Below are 25,732 nucleotides of genomic sequence, written 5' to 3'. Positions count from 1 at the left end.
CAATGGATGCATGTACTTTTTTAATTAAAAAAATAGAAATACTTTAGATAAAAATATCATTTTGGAGGTGGGAGGGAAAGGAGGTAATGATGGTAGGAGAGAGAGGAACTAACTTTCCTTCACTAGCAGTTGGCAGGAGAGAAATATATTTATACTGTAAATGGCCATGCTGTTTATCCCCCCCCCCCCAGTTGGTTGGCAACTTTCTGGTTACTCATTTGGAAGTATAGAACCCTCATTATCATTATTCATGGCTCAATTAGCCATATTAATTATCTCTGTGTGTAGGTCTAGGTTTGTATAACCTCATGTAAACAGCACTCTTTTTTCTGATCTAATTATCTGACTATATATATATATATATATATATATATATCTTACTTAGCATGCTTATTTTAGTCTTGCTCTCTAGAGATTCTAAGCTTGTTATTGTCAGCTTCTCTCCTGCCCCCAACTCCACACATTGAACTTGACCGTGGTTTTGGACGTCAAATATAAGTAAGCATAAATGAGTCCATGGGGTCACGAAGAGTCGGACACGACTAAACGACTAAACAAAAACAAATGATTCAAATAGATTTGCCTGATCTCAGGCTTGACAGTAGATAATACATATCAGCTCTGTGTCTGTGTATAGGGAGGCTTTATCTCTATTCTATCCAGGATATTTATTTATTTATATTTTTTATTTATTTATTACATTTCCATACTACCCTTCACCCAATGATCACAATAAGAGAAGAGGAATGCTTTCCCCTGGCACCTAAGGAAGGCTCTAGGTAAGCTTCCCTGGGGAGAGTATTCACAAAGGGGAGTCACTGTTTCCACCCTCTAGACTCTCTGGGGTGGGGCATACAAAGAAGGGCCCCTGGTGATGATCTCAGAGTCTGGGTTGGTTCATATAGTGAGAGGTGGTCCTTGAGGACATTGGATCTTACAGGGGTCATTGCAACATACAAGGCACATTTGAAATCCCACTTGACATAGTGATGGGCATTTTTGGTGTTAGTATGGGATAAATGTGAAGAGGCATGTTATGCAAAGATGCTGAATCCCTCATATTGGATTAGCCACATAAAACAGAGCCAGTGTGTTGTAGTGGTTAGAGAGCTGGCTCAGGGCCTAGGGAAATCCCTAATTGGTCATGTCACTGGGTCACTGGGTGACCTTGGGCTGGTCATCTTCTCTTAGGCTAATGTGACCCACAGGGTTGTTCAAAAAAATAAAGTTTTTGCACAAAATCTACTCATTCAGTTTTTTTTATTCACTGAGACGCCAATTGCACCTGTGAATGTCTGCAAGCAACCAATGCCTTAGTAGACGGACTTAATGACAACTCTCAGAAAAGGATTTTTGGATATCCATTCTCAGGGCCAGCCCACCTATTAGGCATGGTAAGGTGGTTGCTTCAGCATGGCAGGTTCCCAGAGGCACTGCAGCCCTCCGTCTGCTGGGGCATTCATGACGCACCACTGGATGTTCACTGCTGCTGGGTGCTCTCCTCCTCTTCCAGCTCCTATGCTGCTGTAGTTGTACCCCCTCACCTCTTCACCTCCTCCATAGCTCACCCACTGCTGTGCCTCCTCCTCCTCTGTGTGGAGGTGGGTTGGGAAAGCCCAATGTGCTGATTGCAAGGAGCATGGCAGCAGGTGGCTTGCAGTGGTGGGGACATGACTGTGGCAGGGTGTGGATGCAGCAGCAGAGGAGGAACAGGAGGTGGAAGTGAGCATGCAGTGGTGGTAAACACCTGGCAGTGACAAACTGGAGACTGGGGAGGGGTGTAACAGTGTGGGGGTGTGCCTCCAGGGGCAGGAGGTGGTATTGAGCTGCCTCTGGCAGCAAAACATCCCATCCATTCTTCACAGAAAGATCTTAGCGAAATGTGTTGTTGAGGGTTGTCCTCAACATTTCTGGGGAACAGTGTTGTGGGCCTCCTTCCAAAGAATAACTGAAGTCCTCAGATTTAATGGTTGGCTTCAATTCAATACCAAGCTATCCATAAGAGAGGCAAGCTTCCACCTGTCTGCAGCCTGTGAGACATGTTGACCAACATTCAGTCACAAGCCTTCATTCTAATATGAAAATTTTGCAACTGATGGAGAGTTTGTGCTATACAAAGAGTGCTGTCCAATGGGGCAGTATGTGCCAGGCAACATGGCATAAATTCTGTGTATGTTTATAGATGAAGGCATATATGTGGTAGGGAAACTGAAGCTACCCCAGCAACTCAGAACCTAAGCCAGACAGTTGTTGAGAAACTGTCGATACATTTATAATGTTCTGAATGGAATGTTACAAGTTGATAACATCTTTTCCAGTGTCCCACTGGCCAGAGTGTTCACTCAGAACAACCTGACTCTGGCTTATGCATTCAGAAAAACAAACAAACAAACAAACAAACAAACCATAGCTGCCAAGTTTTCCCTTTTCTCGCGAGGAAGCCTATTCAGCATAAGGGAAAATCCCTTTTAAAAAGGGATAACTTGGCAGCTATGAAACAAACCAAAAACCCCAGAGTTCTTTGTCCACAAACCCAGAAGTGCCAACAGCAACTTTAAAAAAAAAAAAAAAAAAACCAAACCCAATGCATTGAGACTTTCCAGGACAGAGTAAAAAATAAAATCAAAACAAACTAGTAAAGAAAACTTCCAGAGAAAATGAAAAGAATGTCTTAATAATGTCCATTTCATTTAACGTTTTCAGTCCCACAAACTACAGACAATACTTTGAAGGTTCACAAAGTGTAAATGGATTGCCAATAAAATAGCAATAATAAAAATGATCAGGGCAGTGACTGTAGATGTTACATTGATTTTATCAAAGGGTGCTGAAGAGATGTGTTTTTATTAACTCTCCATTTTTCCACAAAAGTAATAGTATCTGATTCATATCTCCTAATGCTGTAATAGAGATCTTTCTCATGAAATCCATAAGCATTTTGAAGACTTAGCTAAGTGCCCTTGAATATGAAGTTGCAAAACTTTTCTTGTTCTTGATTCGCATGGAGTGAACATGATGCTTTAACAGTGGTGGCACTGTTGGCAACTACTCTGTTGTAGACTGAAGAGAACCTTTTCCATGATGCTGTTTCATATGGACTCTTTCCTCCACCCTCTATTTTAAGAACACTTTTAAGGACAAATGTGAACCCTTATGGGGTTGGCAAGGTACTTGGACCTGCTTCCAAGGACCTGAACATCTGTAAGGCTGATTCAGCTGACAGGCACAAGAGACGTGGCTTTTTCTGTGATGGTAACCCCCCCCCCAAAAAAAACCCTTCTTTATAAAGAAACAGGGTTCATCTGAACCCTTTCTTCAAAATAAAGCAGTATTGATTGTCTCATTAGCACGTGAAATTTGGCTGCCCATTTTAATGTTGGTGTCATGGATAGTAACTCTTGTGTGTGGTCTACTGCTCCCATTGCATTGCATAATGACAACCCATCTACTCCCCACCACCAAGAGCCCATCACCCACAAATATCCCCATTCTTCTTGCTTGCAGAACCTCCCACGCCTATTGCGCCTCCAGAACTTCTAGCAGTTGGAGCCACCTATCTATGGATCAAGCCAAATGCCAACTCCATCATTGGAGATGGACCTATCATCCTGAAAGAGGTGGAGTACCGTACGACCAATGGGAACTGGGCTGAAACCCACATTGTTGATTCACCCAATTACAAGTTATGGCATCTAGACCCCGATGTGGAGTATGAGATCAGAGTGCTTCTTACCAGACCTGGAGAAGGAGGAACTGGACCTCCTGGACCTCCGCTCACAACAAGAACAAAATGTGCAGGTAAGTCATATTGATTTTAAGACTTTGTGAGTGTCATACAAATAGGGGCATGTTATGGTAAAGGCTGATTTTCTGTTGAGCAAATAATCAGATGTAGTATATGGCCCAAGTAAGTTCCCCCACTCTTATTGTATTTTCACTGCCTGCTGCATAATCCCCCCCCCCATTTTTTAAAAAAGAAATAGGATATGTATTTCATTTTATTTGCTTATGACCTTTTGCCCTTCCCTATCCCATAATTTCAGGTTGTTTTATAATCAGTGCTTTTTTTCTTTAAAAAAAATGTTTAGGGGTACTCTCATTTTCCTACTTGTATTGAAATACTGCCCGTCAATGAGACCAAACATAGATTCACAAAAGCACTGTTTATAATATATTGAAAAGTTTAAAATATATGAATTGTGGTACAATATAAATGACTCTGCTTTGTAATCACATTGGTGTATTCCATTTTGATTTGCACACACACACACACACACACACACACACACAGTCACTCACATAAAGAGAGAAGGAACACATGGCAATGTGAGTGATGTGGGTTGTTCTTTTCTTATATTTCCTTTAAAAAAGAACCGGGAATCATTGGGCCTCAAGACTGAAGTCAGAGAACAGGGTTTTTGACCAGAGTTTTTCACTGTACTTCCACTTCTTGGAGGGCTCTTTCAAGAGTCTTCTCATTGTGATGGGAAGAAGAGTCGGTGCATGTCATGTATAATACATAATACAACACTATTAAACCAGCTTGTCCTTTGGCATCTCAATATTCTGTTTCTGAATTTATGGTTTCTGTGTAGAAAACTGATAGTGGGACTTCAACATTGCACTCTAATGGACACATTCGCCTTACTCATACCTGCCAAGTTGCTGTCAGAGAAATAAGGGACCAGGGCGGAAATAGCAGACCGGAAGTAGCGCTGCCGCCATTTTGGAACTGGGCGGAGCATGCTCAGAAGTGACTTTTGATGCTGCTTTGCCCAGTTCCAAAATGGCCGCTGCACCAGAAGTCGCACTGCAGCCATTTTGGAACTGGGCAAAGCAGCATCAAAAGTTGCTTCTGAGCTTGCTCCGCCCAGTTCCAAAATGGCCGCCGTGCCAGAATAACCCGGGGGAAAACAAAAAAATCCGTTTTTTCAGCTAGGAACAGCTGGAAAAATGGGGATTTCCCAGGGAAAACGGGAGTCTTGACAGCTATGCATACTGCATAGGGTTTATGGATAGTTTTAATGGATGAACATGAAGGACAAAATAACGGGGCTTCTTCTGCTACCTTTTCATTGTTATGTCAGTAGTATCAGTAGCATGAGAATTTGGAGAGTTGCAGTGTAACACCAAGCACTGTAAACAGGCCCTTGCAGAGGTGGGGGAAGGGGCAGCCGGGTACACTTGTCCTGGGCCTCAGAAGGCAAAGCCAGTTGGGTCAGTGTGTGGGACTGCCAGGGTTCTGCTGGACTTATGCTAAGCACACCCCCATGCCTCCCAGTCAACCAGAGACTCCCAACCCTGGGCCTCAGACAAGCTCTATATGGGCCTGAATATAAGCATACATTCAGAATATGCACCGTCCTGGTTTGCATGTTGTGGTATGTCAAACTACGGTTTCCTGGGACCACACAAACTTGCAGGCTACTTGAGAGATCCTTGTAGCCACTCTGCTCATCCCTGGCCTTCTTTGCTCTCACACTAAGCTAAGCTAAACTAAACTAAAGCCAAGGTTTGGTTTGGTTTGGTTTGGTTTGATTGATTTAGTATACCATCTGAACCAGACTCATGGTTAAGCACTTTCCTCCCTAACCACATAGGGTAGCCAAGAATAAACCTTTATATTTTTGGAGAAGACAGGGAGAAGTGATTCACACTGTTTATGAGTAGGCTATCATCTTTATAGTGGCACTCCAGAAAAGAATGAGGGAGACAGTAACAGCCAGAGCTCTGGGAAGCAGGTGACTTTTTAAAAAAGTTTAAATAATCATTTGCAAAATAAAAAGGGTGGGGAAGGGAAGCAAATCCACTTCTCATATTGCTGGATAAATTGTAGGCCTTGAAAGTGCACCCAAAGGGGCACCCTCAAGAGGCAATGGATGGCTGGATGGGCTGGTTGAATTGAATGTGGCCACTTCTGCCCTCAACTCAAACTCTGTGAAAACTTTGAGCCCAATCTTGCTTCACTGGTGGTCTTGGAGTATAGCTCAGGTCTTTCCTCTTAGCACCCAGGTGTGGGGTTGTGGGGTTGTTGTTGTTGTTGTTTTGCTTTTGTTTTAATGTATTACAGGCAGTAATCAGCAGGTGGCTTTCAGAAGCTAGAGGGGAAGGGCAGGTTTTCTATCACTGTTGCTGGTGGTGCGAGATGCGCAAAAAAAGGTGAAAAAAATAAACTATCATCCCAACAGGCTCGTTATCTGAGAACATGCCTGTCTCATCTTCTGCAAATCCTCCCAACGATGAAGTCACTGTCAAATCCTACAGCCTGAAGCCAAATTTTGTGTTGTAAAAGATTGTTTCAAATGACTCTAGTGGAAAGCAGAGTGATTCTGAAAAGTCAAAGCTGCTAGAGATTGGAGGCTGGTTGCTTTATGAAACAGGAGACTTGCGGCTGAGACTTGGTTGCCAGCCACAGCTCACAGTTTTTAATGTGAGACTTCACTATTCACAAGAGATGACAGTTAAATGACAGGATATGCATGCCCTACAAAGTAATCTGATATTTTACTCTGCATCTGCTGTGCTTCGTGCACTTTCCACATTAGTGTCTAATCTCCCCTGTCCCCGGGAGTATTCAGTGCTTTTAAGTTTGGGCCATAAAAGGGAAAATTTCCAGCATTTGTCTGGTTCTCATAGAGAAGAAAACCCATGTTTCAACATTTGTTTTACTGTAACGGGGACATTTATAAGAATATTGAATTACAGAAAAACTACAGGAATTTCAAATCTCACACTCATTGAAATCTCAGAGTTTTCTAGAGGAAACACAAACTTTCCCACTCACACCTGTTAGGTCCGCTTCTTAATAAGAGAGCAATCCAGATAAATTAATAAAGGTTTCACTGTTGTAACAATTGTTTTCTCAAACTTTATCTTCTGTGCCATGAAAATGAATAAAAACAGTATTTTTAATAATAAAAATAATAAAGGTTTTTATGTTGTCATCAACAACATTTGGATGTAGCCCACCTTTGCACAGGCTAACTAGCATTGGTACAGTTAAATATAAAATTGGGTAGTGGAAAACAGTCACGTAGACAGTAATAGGTTGACATTTGCTCACTTGTCACCTGTCTTTTATTGTTGAATAAAAAATCACCATCACAGAGATTTCACTTAGGTAGTGTCACGCTTCACATTATTTGCTTTTTGATGAGAATGAGAATTGAGACGGAAGTTCGCCAGTTTCAGATCATGAGCCTCCCTATGTCAATACAATTGATTAAATGTTCTTGGCTCTGAAGACAGAATAGCATGATAAATACCATTCCCTAAGTATGACTTCGGCAGTTACTATCATTATCATTATACATATAATTTTATCCCGCTTTCCCCCCTAATTTCAGCTGTTACAATAAAAAAACAGCACAGCAGCCACCCTTTCATTAAAGGCAGTCAATTCCCAAAAGCCTGTCCGAAGAAGAAAGTCTGCACCTGCCAGCAGAAAGACAGCAAAGAGGGAGCCAGTCTTAACATATTTAGGGAGGGAGTTAAGCCTGGGATCAGCCACCGAGAAGGCCCTGTCCACATCCCTACCAAGTATACCTGTGAGGGTGGCCTCTCTGCCTGGCCCTTGGGACTCACTTCAGATAACACCCTCTCTCCTCATGCCATAGCCCACACTCATCCTGCTTTGTAACCCAAGTATTGTTGCCTGGCTGGAATATGTCAATAAACCATGACAGTGCTCCTTATTTGCACAGGAGGAGAGTGAGAGAGGTGTGTGAGTGTGTGTATAGACACTAGTCTACTGTATAAAAGTAAAATTTACATTTGATTTTCCACCGGCTCTTGCTTCTGCCTCTGCTCAACACTGGCATGTGGACCCCAGAAGGTGGCCCAGAAAGAAATGTGGCTATTGGTTTGAAAAGGATTCCCTACCCTTGAAGTAAGTGCTGAAGACAGACGGCTTCAGCCATGGCTGATATATTCATTTTCCTAGAATTCTGGACACACTGGAACCCAGAGGTACTCCAGAGAAATGAGGATAATGAGGGTGTGGCTGGACTCTGGAGCCACCTTCTCTGGTGCTTCCATGAACTGCGCACCCACTTATCTCCCCACACCAGGAAATAAATGAAAGTGGTGGTTACTGGCTTACAGTACTGCATACATTGCCACCCCAAACATCTGCCACTGCTTCTGAGGGTCATTTGAGGACCCCCAGGACTTGCAGGGTCCCAGACCTAGGCCTCACAGCCCATGGGCAATGGCAGTACAGGGGATAGAATTATTTTGCTGCATTTTATAATAATAATTTACCATTTATACCCCGCCCATCTGGCTGGGCCTCCCCAGCCACTCTGGGCGGCTTCCAACAGAAAAATAAAACACAGTAATCTATTAAACATTAAAAGCCTCCCTGAACAGGGCTGCCTTCAGATGTCTTCTAAAAGTCTGGTAGTTGTTTTCCTCTTTGACATCTGTTGGGAGGGTGTTCCACAGAGCGGGCGCCACCACCGAGAAGGCCCTCTGCCTAGTTCCCTGCAACTTGGCTTCTCACAATGAGGGAACTGCCAGAAGGCACTTGGTGCTGGACCTCAGTGTCCGGGCAGAATGATGGAGGTGGAGACGCTCCTTCAGGTATACTGGACCGAGGCCATTTAGGGCTTTAAAGGTCAGCACCAACACTTTGAATTGTGCTTGGAAACGTACTGGGAGCCAGTGTAGATCTTTCAGTGTAGGTCTCGGTGGCCGCTCCCAGTCACCAGTCTAGCTGCCGCATTCTGGATTAGTTGTAGTTTCCAAGTCACCTTCAAAGGTAGCCCCACGTAGAGCGCATTGCAGTAGCACAAGCGGGAGATAACTAGAGCATGCACCACTCTGGATAGACAGTCTGCAGGCAGGTAGGGTCTCAGCCTGCGTACCAGATGGAGCTGATAGACAGCTGCCCTGGACACAGAATTGACCTGCGCCTCCATGGACAGCTGTGAGTCCATACTGATGAACACCCAGCTTTATAAAATGAAGTGAGCCAAAATGCTCTCATACTGAAGTCTTATCTTGTAAAAAAGGATCACAGATATATAGATCCACAGTCATCCTAGTCTAATATCATCTACCAGGCTTTTCCATGGATTAATATCTTGCTATCCCAAACTTGATTTATGTCTGCTGTTACAATATATCAATATGTTTTATGTATCTTTCTCTTTCCCTCTATATTCTGAGTATGGCTCTGTTGAAGTCATATTTATGGGCCCCCAAGGTGTCTGCAGAAACAAGAGCGCACTATATTGATGATACAATTAATACAATATCATTATCTTTTTCTAAGACGACAGGTGGGCAGCATCACAGTATATTAGTGAAATATGTGATTTTGAGATAAAATTCCCTGAGACTGAGGGGAAAGCATCATAGATGAAAATTTCATCCCCCCCCCCAAAAAAAAAAGCCTAATGCTCCAATCGATACGACCAGGGACTGCAGCATTTTGTGGCAATTTTTTGCCGGTTTGTCATAAGATTGTGCTCTCCAAAATAGGATTCTGTTTAGTAGAAGGAGGCAGTTGTTTTCAATGCATCCTCTTTTCCTTATCTATTAGCTCCAAGTGGAGCACAGTACCTGGGAGGGCTTGTTTTTTTCTGCTTCAGTGGTAAATTTGGAAAGTGACTTGATTATTATTTTAATAAATGCTCAGAAAGACAGGCTGTAACATGCCTATTCTTGCTGCTCATATTATCTCTCTAGCTTGAAACCTTTAAAACAAAAGAGGCTGCTATTATGGTACAATGAAATTGAAGCAATTTGCTGGTGCAATATTTCCATAACATTTTCAGTCTGATAAGAATGGAACAAGTAATGTGAACTTTACTTATCACCATCATCACAATAACCTTAAGATGTAAACTCCTTGAATTAGCCTAGTCTCTTCTTCCATGCATCCCTACTGCTTCCTGACTTCTTTACATAATTCACCCTATTAATTTGATAGTTTCTGAGCCTTTGCCATGTCCCCACCTGAATGTTGTCTATCTTCCTTTCACGATTATCTCCTCTTCAGCAGCCAGCATATTGCTAGAGTTCTTCTTCTTCTTCTTCTTCTTCTTCTTCTTCTTCTTCTTCTTCTTCTTCTTCTTCTTCTTCTTCTTCTATCACTTGTAGCCGACTAAGATTGTCTTCCATGAATATGGTCTTAACATTATGCCCATAAGTGTGTGGAGGCCAATTCTGGATATGCACATCCTTCCATGGTGGGGACAAAGGTTTCTGGGTGGAGTTGATCATGGTGAGGATTTGACAAATGTGTCTTGCTCTTAGAGTACAGCAAAGACCTGAACAACTTGAGCAGTTCATTGTATGGTACCCCCTGGCAAGGAAGCAAGTGGCAGAAATGAAATTTCACCAAGTGACAAGAATTGTTGCATTCCACATTTGGTTAGTTGCTTGTGGATTTCCATAGCTGAAGCAAAGGGGGAAATGGTTATTTAGGACTTGCTCCATTTGAATGACAGAAGAATTACACACTCACCTTTTCCCTCGGTGTGAGAAGGGAAGACCTTTACAAGACTTAGAATAAAAGTTTCCCCTATTGCTTCTGTCTCTGTTTTGTGTTGCTGCAGAATGGGAAGCAGTGCTAGCTGTTCAATCGAGAAAGGTGGCTCTTTTCATGATCAAAGGTGGAGCATGCCCTGGAGCAGATTTTGATGGGAGTCATCAAAATTGTGTGTTTGTCTCACTATACTTTTCTTCACTTTCCCATTCCTTTTGACCTCCCTTGGCCCATAAAACCCACGTGTTCAGACTGCCGTGGCAGGAAAAATACAATGTACTTGCTGATGTTTATAGCCTGTGAAATAGTAAGACCTGGTCCACAGTTTGTCTGTCTTCTCCATAGAACTAATACAACTGGCAAACATTGTTATGTAAAGGAAGAGGTGCTCTCAGTTGGCAAATAAGTCTTCTTTTCACATGTAGTTATTCATCATTTATTTTTATATGCCACTTTATGCAAAAATAGGCTTATAAGCAGCTTAACAAAGTATAAAAATATATAAAAACCCCACAAATAATCATTATCCATAATGAAAATACGCAATAAAACAATTTCACTTAAGCTACACAGGTATGAAAGTCAGAGATTGGGGTCCAGAGATCCAGTGAATTCCTGAGTAAAGAGGTGCATCTTCAAAAGCCAGTGGAATGCCAACAGAGATGGAGTCTCTTATATTTTAGTAAAGGGTGCATTCCATAAAACTGGTACTACTTGCCGCAAAACACACACATACACGGTTCTGAGATTATTTCCATATTCAGTGCTTGTGGTTTAAGTGGCCTCACCAGGCATAGTCATATATTTTGCAATGGTGCCAGAACTAAACTCAACTATTGAGCATCTCTCAATGGACAGATCTGTTAGTTTTGATTTTTTCTCAGTTTCTCTCTTTTCCAGTCCTATGTTCTGTTATCCACCCTCCTGAATTTTTCTGTGATAAACCCTTTTTAAAGCCCACCAAAAAATCACCTGAATTTGGGCTCCCATTTCAGTGCACTTTCTTCCTCCTTTATACATTTGCATCTGGGATGTTGCTTTATACACACACTTTTGCGAGCCATTTGCCCTGATATAATGCATGTGATATGTTATTTTCACTGACTTAATGGAGTCAACGGAGGACACTTTTTGCTCCAAATATGCATTGTTTGCACTTTATTTGGTAGGAGAGCTGCCTCGCAAAATCCAGTAAAGTACAAATTTCAAAGTATAACTGCATGTCAGTATGAATATCATTTCAGGGACTGTAAAGTAGGCAGACTCACAATAAAATGTGAATTGAACTGAATTTCTCCTTTATCCCAAGCAGGGAGTAGATGGAAGCAGAAAGACAGGAGCCACATGCTAAGCTGGGTTGAAAACACCCTCAATTTTGTTCCTGGTACACAATAATTAATACAGTATATTAAAATACACAATGAAACAACCCCATTGAGCATATTTTTAAATATAAACGTCCATAGTTAAAATATGTAACAAAGCAATCCCATCAGAATTTAGTTATTAAAACAGGAGGCACAGGTCAATGTTGCTGAGGGTATTAAGGCAAAATATGTTGTGAGCTGCTCATGTTGCCTGCAGCCACCAGTTTGAAGGTTTGGTTGGTATCCTATTTCAGTGGTGGACTGAGCTGTCCGCTCAGACCACTAGGCATGCTTAAGCTCCTCCCATTAAGATTTGTGACCCCTCCCATGCCCTCCATCTTGCCGAGTTCTGATAACATCACTTAAGGTTGTATTCAGCAGAGTGCTAACAAAGTGTCTAGATTTGAGGATGGTGAAGGCATGCACAAAGCAAGAAGAGCTGGGAGAATCCACTGCACTAGCGCAAGGGAGGAGAAACTCTTTTACACACACACACACACACACACACACACACACACTGTTGGAGAAGGAACTGGCAACCCACTCCAGTATTTTGCCATGAAAACTCCTTGGACATAAAAAAAGGAGAAGCTTTGAGAAGGAAGTGAGAGTTTCCAAGGCATCCTCTGGTTCATGGGGTCACAGAGAGCCAAACACGACTAAGACAACTGAACAACAACAAATATTTACTGCATTGAAATTATATACTGTTCTTCATCTGAGGATCACAAGGCAGTTTACAGTATTAAAATATATATATAACACAAAAACAAACATAACAATACCCCCCTCACACAAGGCCATAGATTGTTTAATTAGCCAAAGGTCTGGAAAAAGAGGAATGTTTTCACCTGGTGGGACTTAAAGGGGAGGGAAACTTGCAGAAAGGGTTTAAGACAGCCCTCACATTCCTGTTTGAGCCCCTGGAGGCTCAAATGGGAGCACAGGAGCTGTCTTAAAGTCTTTGTCAAAGCCTCTTTGATGCACCTTACGCACACTTTTGCACATGGCTTTAATCTCATTTGGTGAGTGCTGATTAAATCCTGTTGCTTTGCTGTATAATCTTGAGGCCTGCTTGGAACGTGACTGCCCAGTCAATGCAGGATTAAATTCTGTCCTCCTGCTCATCAGCTGACACTACTAGTGACATCAACTAATGGATGAGTGACTCTGATTTGAGAAAACAGCCTTGTGGGCCACATTAGGCTCCCTGGTAGGCCAAGACTGGCCTATAGGGCAGAGACTCCACACCCCTGCACTAGTGCAAATTATTGAGCTGGCACAACAATTTGGTTGAATGCCTCCCGTAGTTGTGAATCAAAACCCAGGTCTCACATTTCTCAATTCTTAACATAATTATTATTTTGTCAATCAGCAACCAAGCAAGTTCATGACAACTGAAAGTATTTCCAGTTTGGGTGGAAAAAGCAAAATATGTATTGCGTGCCGAGGTACCAAGACTTCCCACCAATAACTCACACTTCACACAGAATTTAAGTTTAAGGTTTTTGGCATTATTTTTGGCCACAACTTTATTTAAATACAACTAATGTGAGTAGTTGCTTAGGCATTGGTTCCCCAGCCATCTGTTCCCCGCCTGGGACAGATCTGACTCCCCTAGCGTACTGGGGAAGCCAAATTAGGTAAGCCCCCTCTAAGAGAGGCCAGGCCAGGGCCCCAAGCCCTTGACCTCTCCCCCAGATGCTCCCCAAGGCTCAAGCATGGTCCTAGCCCCTACCGGGGGTACGGACAAACATGTGGAGCCCCAGGATTCCTTTAACGGAATCCCCCTAAAGGCAGCAGTAAATTTGAGGGGCAGGCCCAGCCAAAATCCGTACCCCTCCATCATCCAATTTGAACCAATGCCTAACCGCAACCTTACAAGTTGTGACAGTTTGCTATGTAGTAGGCAAAAACCACAAGGCACCAGCCAATCAGCCAAGTGGCAAAATTCCTACTGGGCCCCCACATCAAAACGGATGACCCCATGACAGGCACAGCAACGTCATGCGCAAACAAACCCTTAAATATAGGGAGGGAGGGAGGGAGGGAGGGAGGGAGGGAGGGAGGGAGGGAGGGAGGGAGGGAGATCCGTTGCAAGCACCAAAAGTGAAACCGCAAGCTGTTTGCTCAGTATATATAGGCTGTGGCTGTCAATCAAATAAGTTGCAACATAACATTTACCCCAGCAACAATACCCCAGTGGTCATCCAAACTGACCCGCCCAACAAACCAGGGAATGTCTTGTTAACCCTTCCACAACCCATCCTCTCCTTAAGGGGAGAACCTGCTCTGCCCTTTCCCTAGATTTTCTCCCCTCCCTTTTTAAATGCCAGACATAGACAACAGCAACGTCTACTCCTCTCCAATAATCCAGCTCATTCCCAGCCTCCAGCCAATGAGTCCTGGCACTGTTGCTTACAGTCTCCCCCCTTATCCCCATCATGTCAGGAAGAAAATGGTTGCTTCCTCCTAAGCATGAGAAGTGTGCTTCTCCAGTTATTTCCAGATAATTAAAGAACACACATTTATCTTTGTGATATACTTTTGCTGGCTATGATCCAACATCATTATCCTATCTCTGCATGATGGCGGCAGCCTTGCTGCAGGGGATTTAGTCCTGCTGTGAATGAATAACAACTTCTGATCCTAAAGTCCTAATAAATCAGGGCAGGGGCAGATGCTTGCAGCAGTACAGGAAAGAAAAGGTAGCAAAACATTCCTGAAATAGCAGGTTATTGCTGTGGTTTGTTTGTTTGTTTCTTTTATTGTATGTCTATATTGCCCTTCATCCAAGGATCACAGGGCAATTTACAATATAAAAAAAACATACCATAGTAACAAGCAAAAACAATACCCTCCCTACAGTTTAAAGGCCATAGATTGGGGCGGGGGGGGGGGGGCAAAATGTATAGTACAGTTTAAAGGCCATAGATTGGGGCGGGGGGGGGGGCAAAATGTATAGTTCATTTTGGCTGGATGCATAGCTCCAAAGTGCTATGCACACTCTCCACTAAGAGAAAGCTCCCAGCAGGGTTTTTAAAATCACAAAAAGCAAGCAGTGTGTAAAACCTTTCAACTATCCTGTTCTAGGTACTACCAAAGCTTCCCCAATTCTACCCCTCTTAGTGTTGAAAAGAACACACACTTTAGTAAGTTTAAAAATGTTTTACTTACAAAGTTCCAAAGGTCAAGTGCATGCATTTATCCATGCAGCAGCAACTAATCACAGACAAAAATCTTGAGATACAAAATATAGTGAAATAGCTCTAAGCATGCAGTCTGAGCTTCTAGCCCCAATTGGAGCAGCGAGCCTTGGCAAGGGTTTCCACTGGCCGCCGGCTTACGTCAAACCGGCCAATGGCGGGGAAGTCTGAGGTTGCTAAGGCTTCAGATTGGCCAGCGTCACCGAAGTCTGAGCAACCTTGGAGCATGTTGGGAGATGTACTCCTGGGAAAGCGCCTCTCCACAGAGCTAAACTGGAACTAAACCGGCATGGCACAGCAACTGACCAAGCGGGCGGCAGGCTCCGCGGGCCGGATTTACAAACCTGGTGGGCCTTATCCGGCCCCTGGGCCTTAGTTTGCCATGAATTAAAGCAAGCCTTTTGCTTGTGAAGCAGTTGTTATTCTTTTCTTTTATGTTCTCAGAGCACAAGATTGTCTCTGAGTAATCTTTGGCACTGTATTAGCGCCACATTTTTGTCATCACAGGCAGATGTCTGCTTGGTTTCAAATAGGAAGGTATTTAACAGAAAGGGCACAGGTGTGTAATAAAGTGACTGGGTGTACCATGGGAGATGGAAAAGCAATGGAGTCTAAGCTAATTTGCCATAGCCATGTCACAGGAAGCAGTGATGAATTAACCAAGACATATTGTCCATCAGTAGAATTTAGGAGCAAAAAGGGACATGAGATTAAAAGATAAGAAATGGAGTTTGGAGGGGTGCTTAATACAATTTGTCTAATTCTCCTTGGGATACAGACACATTATGGGTCTAATGCTTCCGTGGAGATGAGGATATCCAGAAGGTAGTGTTACATTCTTAATTGGATATAGTGGCGGCTTTTGCAGCGTGTTAGCCTTGGAGGGGCATTTCATACTTTAACAACACCAAGCCTTTGGCTGTTAGAGGAAGGAGAGTGATTCCTGGGATAGGAAGGTGGTAAGGAGAATCACATAATAATTGCCTTCCTGGTTAGGATAGGATCCTCCTCCTCCTCCTCCTCCTCCTCCTCCTCCTCCTCCTCCTCCTCCTCCTTTGTCTTCCTCTTCCTCTTCCTCTTCTTCTATTGGGAGGCCCAAAGGGACCCCCCCCCCAGGAGTTGGCTCCTCTTAGTATATCTGGGTTGCTGCTCTGGATGTTCTGCAATCATAGAATCATAGAACTGTAGAGTTGGAAGGGACCCTGCGGATCATCTAATCCACCCAGGGATTGAACCTGCTACCTTGACATTCTCAGCACCACACACTAACTGAGCTATCCGAGCTGATTGATGATTCCCTGCTCCTTGCAATACTCCTTACAAAACTGCGACCTGTTCTGTTTTATCTTCTGGGCCATTCATCCCTGATTCTTAAGCCCACAGTACTCACCCACATTGATTCAGAGACCCCACCCATTAAGGAATAATTTCAAATAACAAGAACCTGATACTGAAGCCTTATGAAAGGTCTCAGCTCTTCCAAGTGCAATCTGCAGTCCAATCAAGCCTGTTTGGGTGGTTGCGGCACTCAGTCACATAAAATGGCAGAATAAGGTAACTACTCACCTACTTGCTGAATAAAGTGATTTGAATCATGATGCAAACATTTCTCACAATCCCTTCTTTTTCCTGATCTGTGCATTAGCTTGTGTCTGGAGCATGAGATTTAAGTATAACTGTGTCTTGATGCACACAGAAATGCAGCCCTTGTAAATGTTATTGAGAAGCTATCATCATAAGAGCATTAGGGCTTCCCTTATTCCCATAGAGATGCTTGCTAAAACTGGACAAATACTCAGGGATTTATGATTAAGAGTTGATTTTCTTTTTCTAAACCCAGATAAATAGTTCTCAATTCTTTTCACACATTTTGTTTTGTATTTAGCTATTCATTTCCACGCCAAGCTGTGTTTCCACAAATTATTTTTGGTGTTTCGATTTTTGGCTGCTTTATAGCAGAGTGTGAATTTAGCATTCTGTTCTGAGCAGCTAGAGACATGGCGATTAACAGGTTACCCTCAAGGAAGGCATGGGGTCTTCTGTGGACCTTATGCTGTTGTCACAATAAAAATATAGATGATATCAATAAAATGGCTTCTATTTGAAATTGCTCACTATACTTTGTAGACCATAAGCAGAATAAGCTGTTTTCCTTTTCTTTTGCATCTTGGCACATTTTAGCTATATACTGGCATCCTTTGAGGAGCCCCCCCCCCAATTAAATAGTGGCTTAAGCCTACAGTTTTGACAAAGATTAATCTGAAGCAAGATTTTGCCTGAAGCCTGTTTCAGATGCTAGGGGTTTTCTCTGGAACATGTGAAATTGTGATATTGTTTGGATAACTTCTGTGTCACCGCTGAGTAACCTCAGAGATCTGGAACTATGGAAAATGGCTTCCATTATAGAGGATGTGGGTTCAGTGTGGCCCTTGTGTTGAGCACCTCTTAGTTTAACTCTGAAGCCCAGCAGAATCAGCAGCAAATGGGGGCCATTGCAGAAGCAGATTTAGGGCAGCACGACCAGTTCCACCACCCTGGGCATCAAGCCCAGGGTGCCACAGAGGGTTACAACTATGACATAGTAGTGAATTGAGCAGAATGGAAGGTGAGTGGCAAGGAGGCACCTTTTTTTTTTATCTCACACAAGGCATCACTGAAATTTGACAGACCAAAATTTGACAGCCTGTGTGTGTGTGTGTGTGTGTGTGCGCGCGTGCGTGCGAAGTCAAAGGCCTGGATGAAGGGGAGCCTCTTCATGAGGGAATGTAAGGCAAGCCAAAAAGGTGTATGGCCTAAGTATAGAGTCAAACAAACCTCTATAGACATGAAAAGAAAGTTCCTTCTGGACTCCTGGAACGACATGTCCCTGTCCAGCTGCATGTCACAACACAATAGCCATTATGGAATCATCTGTGCAGATCTGTTCAAAAAACTAGTGTTTGTATGTTTTATTTAAAACAAAAAAAACAACCCATGGGAGAAAAGAAAAGAGCACGGAAGATAAAATACAATTTGGCAAGCACATTCCTTTTTACATCTAGTAGTAAAAATGCTTTCAGTCCATAACAAATTGCTTATGAGTATATTGTGAACACTTGTGAAAGGACTGGAGGGGAAAACCTTTTTGCATCTTAATATCCCTCCTAGCCAACAGATGCGTCTTATGGGAATTTACCAAATGAAAATATTAACCTATCATTTATGAGGATGTGACTTGACTACCTCCAGTTTTTTTTTATTAAATATGATTTTTTTAATAAAAAAAACACCTTGTCTTTTCAAACTGCATTTTAATAAGTATAATTACATTGAGGCAGTAGAATTGCATCAGCTGAGAATCTTCCCCTTCCTGCAATTTACATCATAATGTAAACTCTTCGAGAAATAGGAGAGAAATCTTTTCAGTTGTCATACAATTCTCAACTAAAAGCAGTTTGCTCAAATTGCATGGTGTCTTGTGCTGCTTAGTTAAGTGGCACCTTTCTTAAGCTGATAGTCTCCCCGTGCCATATTATTATCATTGTTTTTGTGGGGTGACATATGAAATTAGGATTCTATATGTATTTTGCAATAGAAATATGGAAAGTAAATGATATCAGATGAATTCCCAGATGCTAAGCCACAGCATAGATGCTGTGAACAGGTTGTTAAGACTTTATAGGACATTTTCCATAGGCATGCGAGTCTCTTTTAATCAAACAAATAAATATTGTTTCTCTTAGCTGCTGCCTTCCTCGGTGGCATATTTCCTCCAAAAAGGTTTCTTTTTCCTTTCTGCACCATTCATACAGGTGATCCTAGAACATCAGGGATACCTGATGTATACCTGCTAGTTTCACAACAAATCAGATTTTACTCAGAATATAAAAAATCAGAGTAAACAAGCTGGTTTCATGAGGAATCGGCTTTGACTATGTGCTGTCTCCACTGTGGACCATTTGTGTTAATGTAGATTCAGTGCATGCTTCCTTCCTGACTGATATTGGTCAATCAGTGATCCATAGCTACGTGGTCACATCACATTGGTCAAATAAAATCAGTTTAAGGTAGAGACAATGCTTTCTGAATTGATGCACATTTTTAAAATTGTCAAAATTGGGAGTATTTTTCAATACGGATAGTGGGCAAGTGTAGATCCAGTGCCTGGCGAGAGGTTAACCCTTATTGGGTAAGCAGCTGGAAAGTAATCTAACTTTTATTGCGGAGAGGCAGGCCTAAATAAAATGGTGGAATGACCACTGCATCCAAACAGAAACTCAATGGACAAAGGATCCAATAGACCGTTGATCAGCCCAGATCCACCTTTACTTGCTCCCTCCCTCCCTCATAATAATAATAATAATAATAATAATAATAATAATTTATTTATACCCTGCCCATCTGGCTGGGTTTCCCCACTCTGGGCGGCTCCCAACAGAATATTAAAAATATGATAAAATATCAAACATTAAAAACTTCCTTAAACAGGGCTGCCTTCAGATGTCTTCTAAAAGTCAGATAGTTGTTTATTTCCTTGACATCTGATGGGAGGGCGTTCCACAGGGCGGGTGCCACTACTGAAAAGGCCCTCTGTCTGGTTCCCTGTAACCTCACTTCTTGCAGTGAGGAAACTGTCAGAAGGCCCTCAGAGCTGGACCTCACCCCCCCCCCCACACACTTTTTTTTTGCAGTTTTCTGCTGGCTGCTTCCGGGGAAGGGGCACCAGTGGTACTTTCCAACCTTCTGCACTTACAGTGGGAAACTTCATGGGAGCAGAGGCTCCCCATCTGCAAAACCTGGCAGAGCTAAGCAGGGAAGGAACACCTCCACCACTGCAAAAGATTAGGGGTTTAGATTGGCCTGTCAGCAAAACCCTTGGGCACTCACTTAAGTCACAACTTCCAAGGCCCTTTACTTGAGTGTGGCCAAATCTGACATCTTATTTAAGAGGTTTTCTGCACTGGTCCAGTAGAACGCTTCAGCTGCGCTGTACAGACCAGAAACAGTTCTCTTTGCAGAGCATTAAGCACAGCGGCTGGATTCTTGTTGCGGTAAAAGCCTTGTAGCTTTGCAGTAGAAACGACCCACGGAAACCCAACTTTCAAAGACAGCTTTATTGCAGAAAAATAACAGAAACACCTCCAGAGCTTTCAGACATGACTGCTCCACACCCCACACAGGCAAACAAAACAAGCACTCTCTATATACTGAGCATCTTAACAACTTAACGACTTAACAACTTAAATCACATGACCTTGCTAATTTGCCAGCGTCTTAGGTTTAAAGTCCTAACATTATTCTGTTTCTGTTACTTACTAGACTGGAACATGTTTAACCTCCAGAAGAGGGCAGCATTTTTTTGTTCCCTGTTGACAAACATGTACACAGGGAGCCCACCACCTCACTAAATCTCCAACAAAGTAATAGGGAAAATATCCAAAAGTTCAAAACATCAAAATGCAGCAAATATTTGACAGTTGGCCACAGGAATCCTATCCTCCTCCTCCCCCCCCCCCCCGGAAAAATGAGAGTACAATCTTGCTTCAGAAGTTCTAAGGAACATCTGCAGGTGATCAAATATGTGCAAAGCACAAAAATTATACGAATCTTAAAACACAGATTGTGTTTTTCAGTCAACACACTTACAACAGGAGAGTGTTGAAAGCTGTTCTCCAATTTCCTGTTTCTCTGTTTGTACCTTTCGCTTTTCTGGAGACAGCTTGAAGCCTAAATGACGATTCCATTTTTTCAAATGTATTTTTAATGTGCACAACTCTGCATTAAAAAGCACTCAAATAATAAGAGGCATTTTGGTTTACACACTTAAAGTGCCCAATTTTAGACATTACACAGAATAAAGTGCACTTTAATCGGCTTTTTGAAAGCTCTAATGTGTAATGCAGAAGGTGAGAAAGGGGCCGGGTTTTAAAAGGACACTGTTAAATAACATTTTTATAGAATTATGCTTTTAACCTCAGATATGTAAGCCATTTTGGAGATTTTTTTTTGTCGCATGTTGGATTGATTTTCATTATGGCAAAGATGAATATTTTATTGTTCCCTTAACCCCCATCCCATGAATCATGAAATCTTGCATGGAACGTGGAGTTTTGTGTAACCTCACACCATTCAGCTATTGCCATGGACTCAGTAGCACCAACATTCCTCCCCTGTAGAGCAACTGAATATGTATTGCTGATATAAAGCGAGAAGCGGAAGGCAATGAGCATAAAACAGCCAGTCACCCATGAGTGCTTGAGATAAAAATCTGTACCTTGTGTACTGCAGCAGTTCCGATTCCTTGTCACAATTTTGCATCAGCATTTTCTTTGTGACATTGAAAGCACTATGTATCTAAAATATGTTGGATTTCAGCTTCTGGAAGTAACGTTGGAAGAATCTGATGTTGCCTTCCAGCCACGAAAAGAATCGCTCGGAGCAAACATTTTGCTTCCAGCAACGCAGTAAGACCTATGTAGCACATCACCAAAGTAATGTACTGTCTGAGCATCCATGTCAGATTTTGTGATATTTAAATTTATGCAGGGCCAGCTCTACATGTTTTGCCACTGTATAGGAAGAATGCCTTGACCCCACCTCTGCCCCCACAACACTGCCCCCCCCCCAGATACAGGTCACCCACGCAGCTTCCAGCCCCTTTGGCTGCACCCATACTACCACCACAATGCAGCAGCAGTGAGGGCGCAATGATGAGGGCACTGGGGCTGTGTTGGTGGTATGGGTGAAGCTCTGACAGGGCTTGCAGCCGTGCAATGGTGGGGAGAAGCAGGGCCGTCTTACGGCGTGGTGCAAAATCCCTCCAGCGCCCCCCCCCCCCGCTTGCTAGGTGCCGTTGGAACGGCGGCTAGCAAGCGTGCTATTGCGAGGGTGCATGGCAGGAACAGTGCACTGAAAAGAGCCCTTTCAGGCACTGCTCCCGCCACGTCCCCTCGCCTGGGTGGGCTTGCTAGCTGCCGTTGGAACGGTGGCTAGCAAGCCTACTGTTGCGAGGGGACATGCTCCAACCGCCCCCCCCCTCGCCTGGGCGGGCTTGCTAGGCGCCTTTGGAACTGTGGCAAGCAAACCTGCTGTTGCAAGGGGCCGTGGCGGGAACAGCACACGGCGGAGGATACAGTCGACCGCCCCCTGCAAGCACCCACCTCGCTCGACACCTCGAACATGAGCAGCGCGGAGGGCTGCTGGGCGCCCCAGCCCAGCGCCCCTGATGGGGAGGCACCATGGCGCACCGCACCACTAAGCCAAATGGAAAGGACGGCCCTGGGGAGAAGGCCCTTGGATCTGCCTCCTGAAGCAAATGGCTTCACCTCACCTAATGCATGGGCTGCTCCTGCATGTATGAGATAATTCACTGCTCCAGGGTCTCTGGAACCAAGAATGACTGACTGACTGCATGTGCAATCCTGCCTTTCCTTGAAGGTGCTCAGCGTGATGCAGATGAGGTTCCCAGATGGTCTCCTTCATAGCTGCAGCAAGGTTGTTCCATCCTTAATAATAATATCACAAAATATTTCCTCCCTGCAGAGACTATGCCGGGTAATCTCCTGGTCCTCATATATACCTTCTTGCTTCATATCTTCATCTGCTGTTTCTTGTGAGGGATGATAGGAGTTGTAGCGCAAAACATCTGGAGGGCATTAAGTTACGGAAGGCTGGCCTAAGTTTTGCTAGCCATTAGTGGCAAGCAATAGATGACTTCAAAACAGACAGTGTGTTTTATTTCTGTCACTTATTCAAAAAGAACAATATTTGCTGGAGATTTGGAGGTGAGCTTCTTTCAGCAGCTCTTAGCCCTGTGATTAGTGGATACTGAATAAAGCTAATCTGCCCTTCACTAGTAGCCACAGACTATTTCCCTTGCTTTGAAACCTTTTCCCCACCTCCACATTTATAAGCTTATCTTTATAACCATGTCAGCTAGAAATATTGTGAAAGCTGGGGTGTCCATAATCCTAGCAAGAGCCAAAAACTATTACCACCTTTTAGGGGTATGAGGGCATTATTAAGAATGTCTCTAGGCTGTTACTGTTTCATGGGAGGGGTTGAAGTGCTTACTGGAAATTTAGGTTTGCACCATTTGAGTGGATTAAAGCACTCTGCCGCCTTACTGATTAAACTAGAGAGAACTGTTTGCAGTTAGGAAAGTTATGGGGAACTGGAGTGGAAAATGTGGCCTGAACATACGATTGATGGCCAGACACAGAAGCACCCTGCAAGCAAATCAGGATGAATGCTCATTGTCATATAACCTCCCACAAACAAATCTCAGCAAACCTTCAGTGAAGAGCAGATATATACCAAACGCTGTATAAACTTTGTTCAAGCAAACTGGGGAAAGTGCTCAATAAACAGGTGGTCTGGATGAGCCCTAAGTGTTAATTTTGCTGCATCTCTTGATAAGAGCACTAATGTTTTGAATCTGGTTGCTGTCAGAATAGCACATACCTGACATGCTGGCTACATGTGGCTCTGTGCATTGGGACATGATGTGTGCACCCTCTTCTAATCTGTTGTTGCCAACCATAGAAGACTACTGACCAATGTGCAGCATCTTCTTGAATTTAATAATAATAATAATAATAAATTTTTATTTATACCCCGCCCTCCCCAGTCAAAAACCGGGCTCAGGGCGGCTGACACCAACAGAACCACAATAAAACATAGAAACAATTAATTAAAATACAGATTAAAATACAGTATTAAAATTTAAAGTGCAGCCTCATTTCAAGTAGGCCATAAATCCAAGCCATGAGGGAGAAAAACACAGGGGTCAGGCTGAGTCTAACCCAAAGGCCAGGCGGAACAGCTCTGTCTTGCAGGCCCTGCGGAAAGATGACAAATCCCGCAGGGCCCTGGTCTCCTGGGAAAGAGCGTTCCACCAGGTTGGGGCCAGTACTGAAAAGGCCCTGGCTCTAGTAGAGGCCAATCTAGCCATCTTATGACTCGGGATCTCCAGAATATTATTATTTGTGGACCTTAAGGTCCTCCGCAGGGCATACCAGGAGAGGCGGTCCCGTAGGTACGAGGGTCCCAAGTCGCATAGGGCTTTAAAGGTCAAAACCAGCACCTTAAACCTGATCCTGTACTCCACCGGGAGCCAGTGCAGCTGGTAAAGCACTGGATGAATGTGATCCCGCGGCCGGGACCCTGTAAGGAGCCTCGCCGCGGCATTCTGCACCCGCTGGAGTTTCTGGGTCAGCTTTAAGGGCAACCCTGCGTAGAGCGAGTTACAATAGTCAAGCCTGGAGGTGATCGTCGCATGGATCACTGTGGCCAGATTGGGGCGAGAGAGGTAAGGGACCAACTGCTTGATGCGGCGGAGATGGAAAAATGCCACCTTTGCTGTGGATGCAACCTGCGCCTCCATGGAAAGGGAGGCGTCAAAGATTACACCCAAACTCTTGACAGAAGGCGCTGGTACCAATTGAGCCCCTGCAAAAGATGGGAGTTGGCCCCCCAACCCCATGTCGCCCCGACCTAGCCAGAGGACCTCTGTCTTCAAAGGATTTAACTTCAGTCGGCTCCCACGTAGCCATCCAGCCACAGCTTCCAAGCACCTGGTGAGTGTGTCCGGGGCCGAGGCAGGGCAGCCGTCCATCAACAGATAGATCTGGGTGTCATCAGCATATTGATGACAACCCAGCCCAAAACTCCGGACAATCTGGGCAAGGGGGCGCATAAAGATATTAAAAAGCATTGGGGAAAGGATTGCGCCTTGCGGGACTCCACACACCAAGGGGTGCCGCGGCGACAACTCCCTCCCTAGCGCCACTCTCTGTCCCCGACCTGAGATGAAGGAACGCAGCCATTGTTGGACTGTGCCCTGAATCCCCACGTCGGCAAGGCGGTGGTCTAAAGTTCATGATCGACCATATCGAAGGCTGCTGACAGGTCTAAAAGAATCAGCAGTCCCGACCCACCTCGATCCAGCTGTCTATGGAGATCATCTGTTAAAGCGACCAGAGCTGTCTCGGTCCCATGACCAGGGCGAAAGCCGGACTGAAATGGATCTAGAGCCGATGTTTCATCCAGAAACCTACCAAGCTGTTCGGCAACCACTCTCTCAATTATCTTACCCAGGTACGGAAGATTCGAAACCGGGCGATAATTGGATAGATCTAAAGGATCTAGAGATGTTTTCTTTAAGAGTGGACGCACCACCGCCACTTGTTGGCAAAATAGAAGAAATATTTACTTTTTTATACTGAAGTTAATTTCTCATTGTACAGGGATCTGGAATACCCCCCCCCCTTTCTGCAATTAGGTGATTCATAACATCTCAGCATTTTTACATAAAATGATTAGTGCCTTAATCCGAGGTGGGTTCCCCCTCCCCTTTGGTTTATTTGCTCTACTCATTGATGCATCTGGACCCAGCCAGCTTCCTGCACACTAACCTCTTCTAACTGATTAGAACAGGCTCATTAGTATGAATGACTGTTTGCCTATCTTTATCTGTGCAAGCTTACAGCTAGAAGATATCCTCAGATGTACTAAGGGATAATCTCCAAATCTGATCAGGAAGACACAGGCTGAAAAGAATATTGTTTTGGTAAATTGCACTTTATCTTTAGGAAATGCACCTGCACCCAGAAGCTACAGTCATTATTTTATTTCAGATTTTGTCTAAATTTGCCAGATGGCACAAGACTCAAACCCATCAACGG

The 25,732-nt window shown here is 43.7% G+C and overlaps 1 protein-coding gene across 1 annotated transcript in view; it reads left to right on the top strand.

Annotated features, from left to right (window-relative positions):
* Positions 1–25,732, top strand: part of PTPRT (protein tyrosine phosphatase receptor type T) — a 585,629-nt gene that overhangs the window by 309,101 nt on the left and 250,796 nt on the right. The window contains exon 7 of the mRNA XM_060277267.1: positions 3,505–3,798. Coding sequence (XP_060133250.1) covers positions 3,505–3,798 — 294 coding nt within the window. The remainder of the gene's footprint in view (positions 1–3,504; positions 3,799–25,732) is intronic.

Source organism: Zootoca vivipara, chromosome 7, assembly GCF_963506605.1.
Source record: "Zootoca vivipara chromosome 7, rZooViv1.1, whole genome shotgun sequence".
NCBI lineage: Eukaryota > Metazoa > Chordata > Lepidosauria > Squamata > Lacertidae > Zootoca > Zootoca vivipara.
The sequence above is the reverse complement of the archived record's forward strand: the minus strand, read 5'-3'. Positions and strand labels throughout refer to the sequence as shown.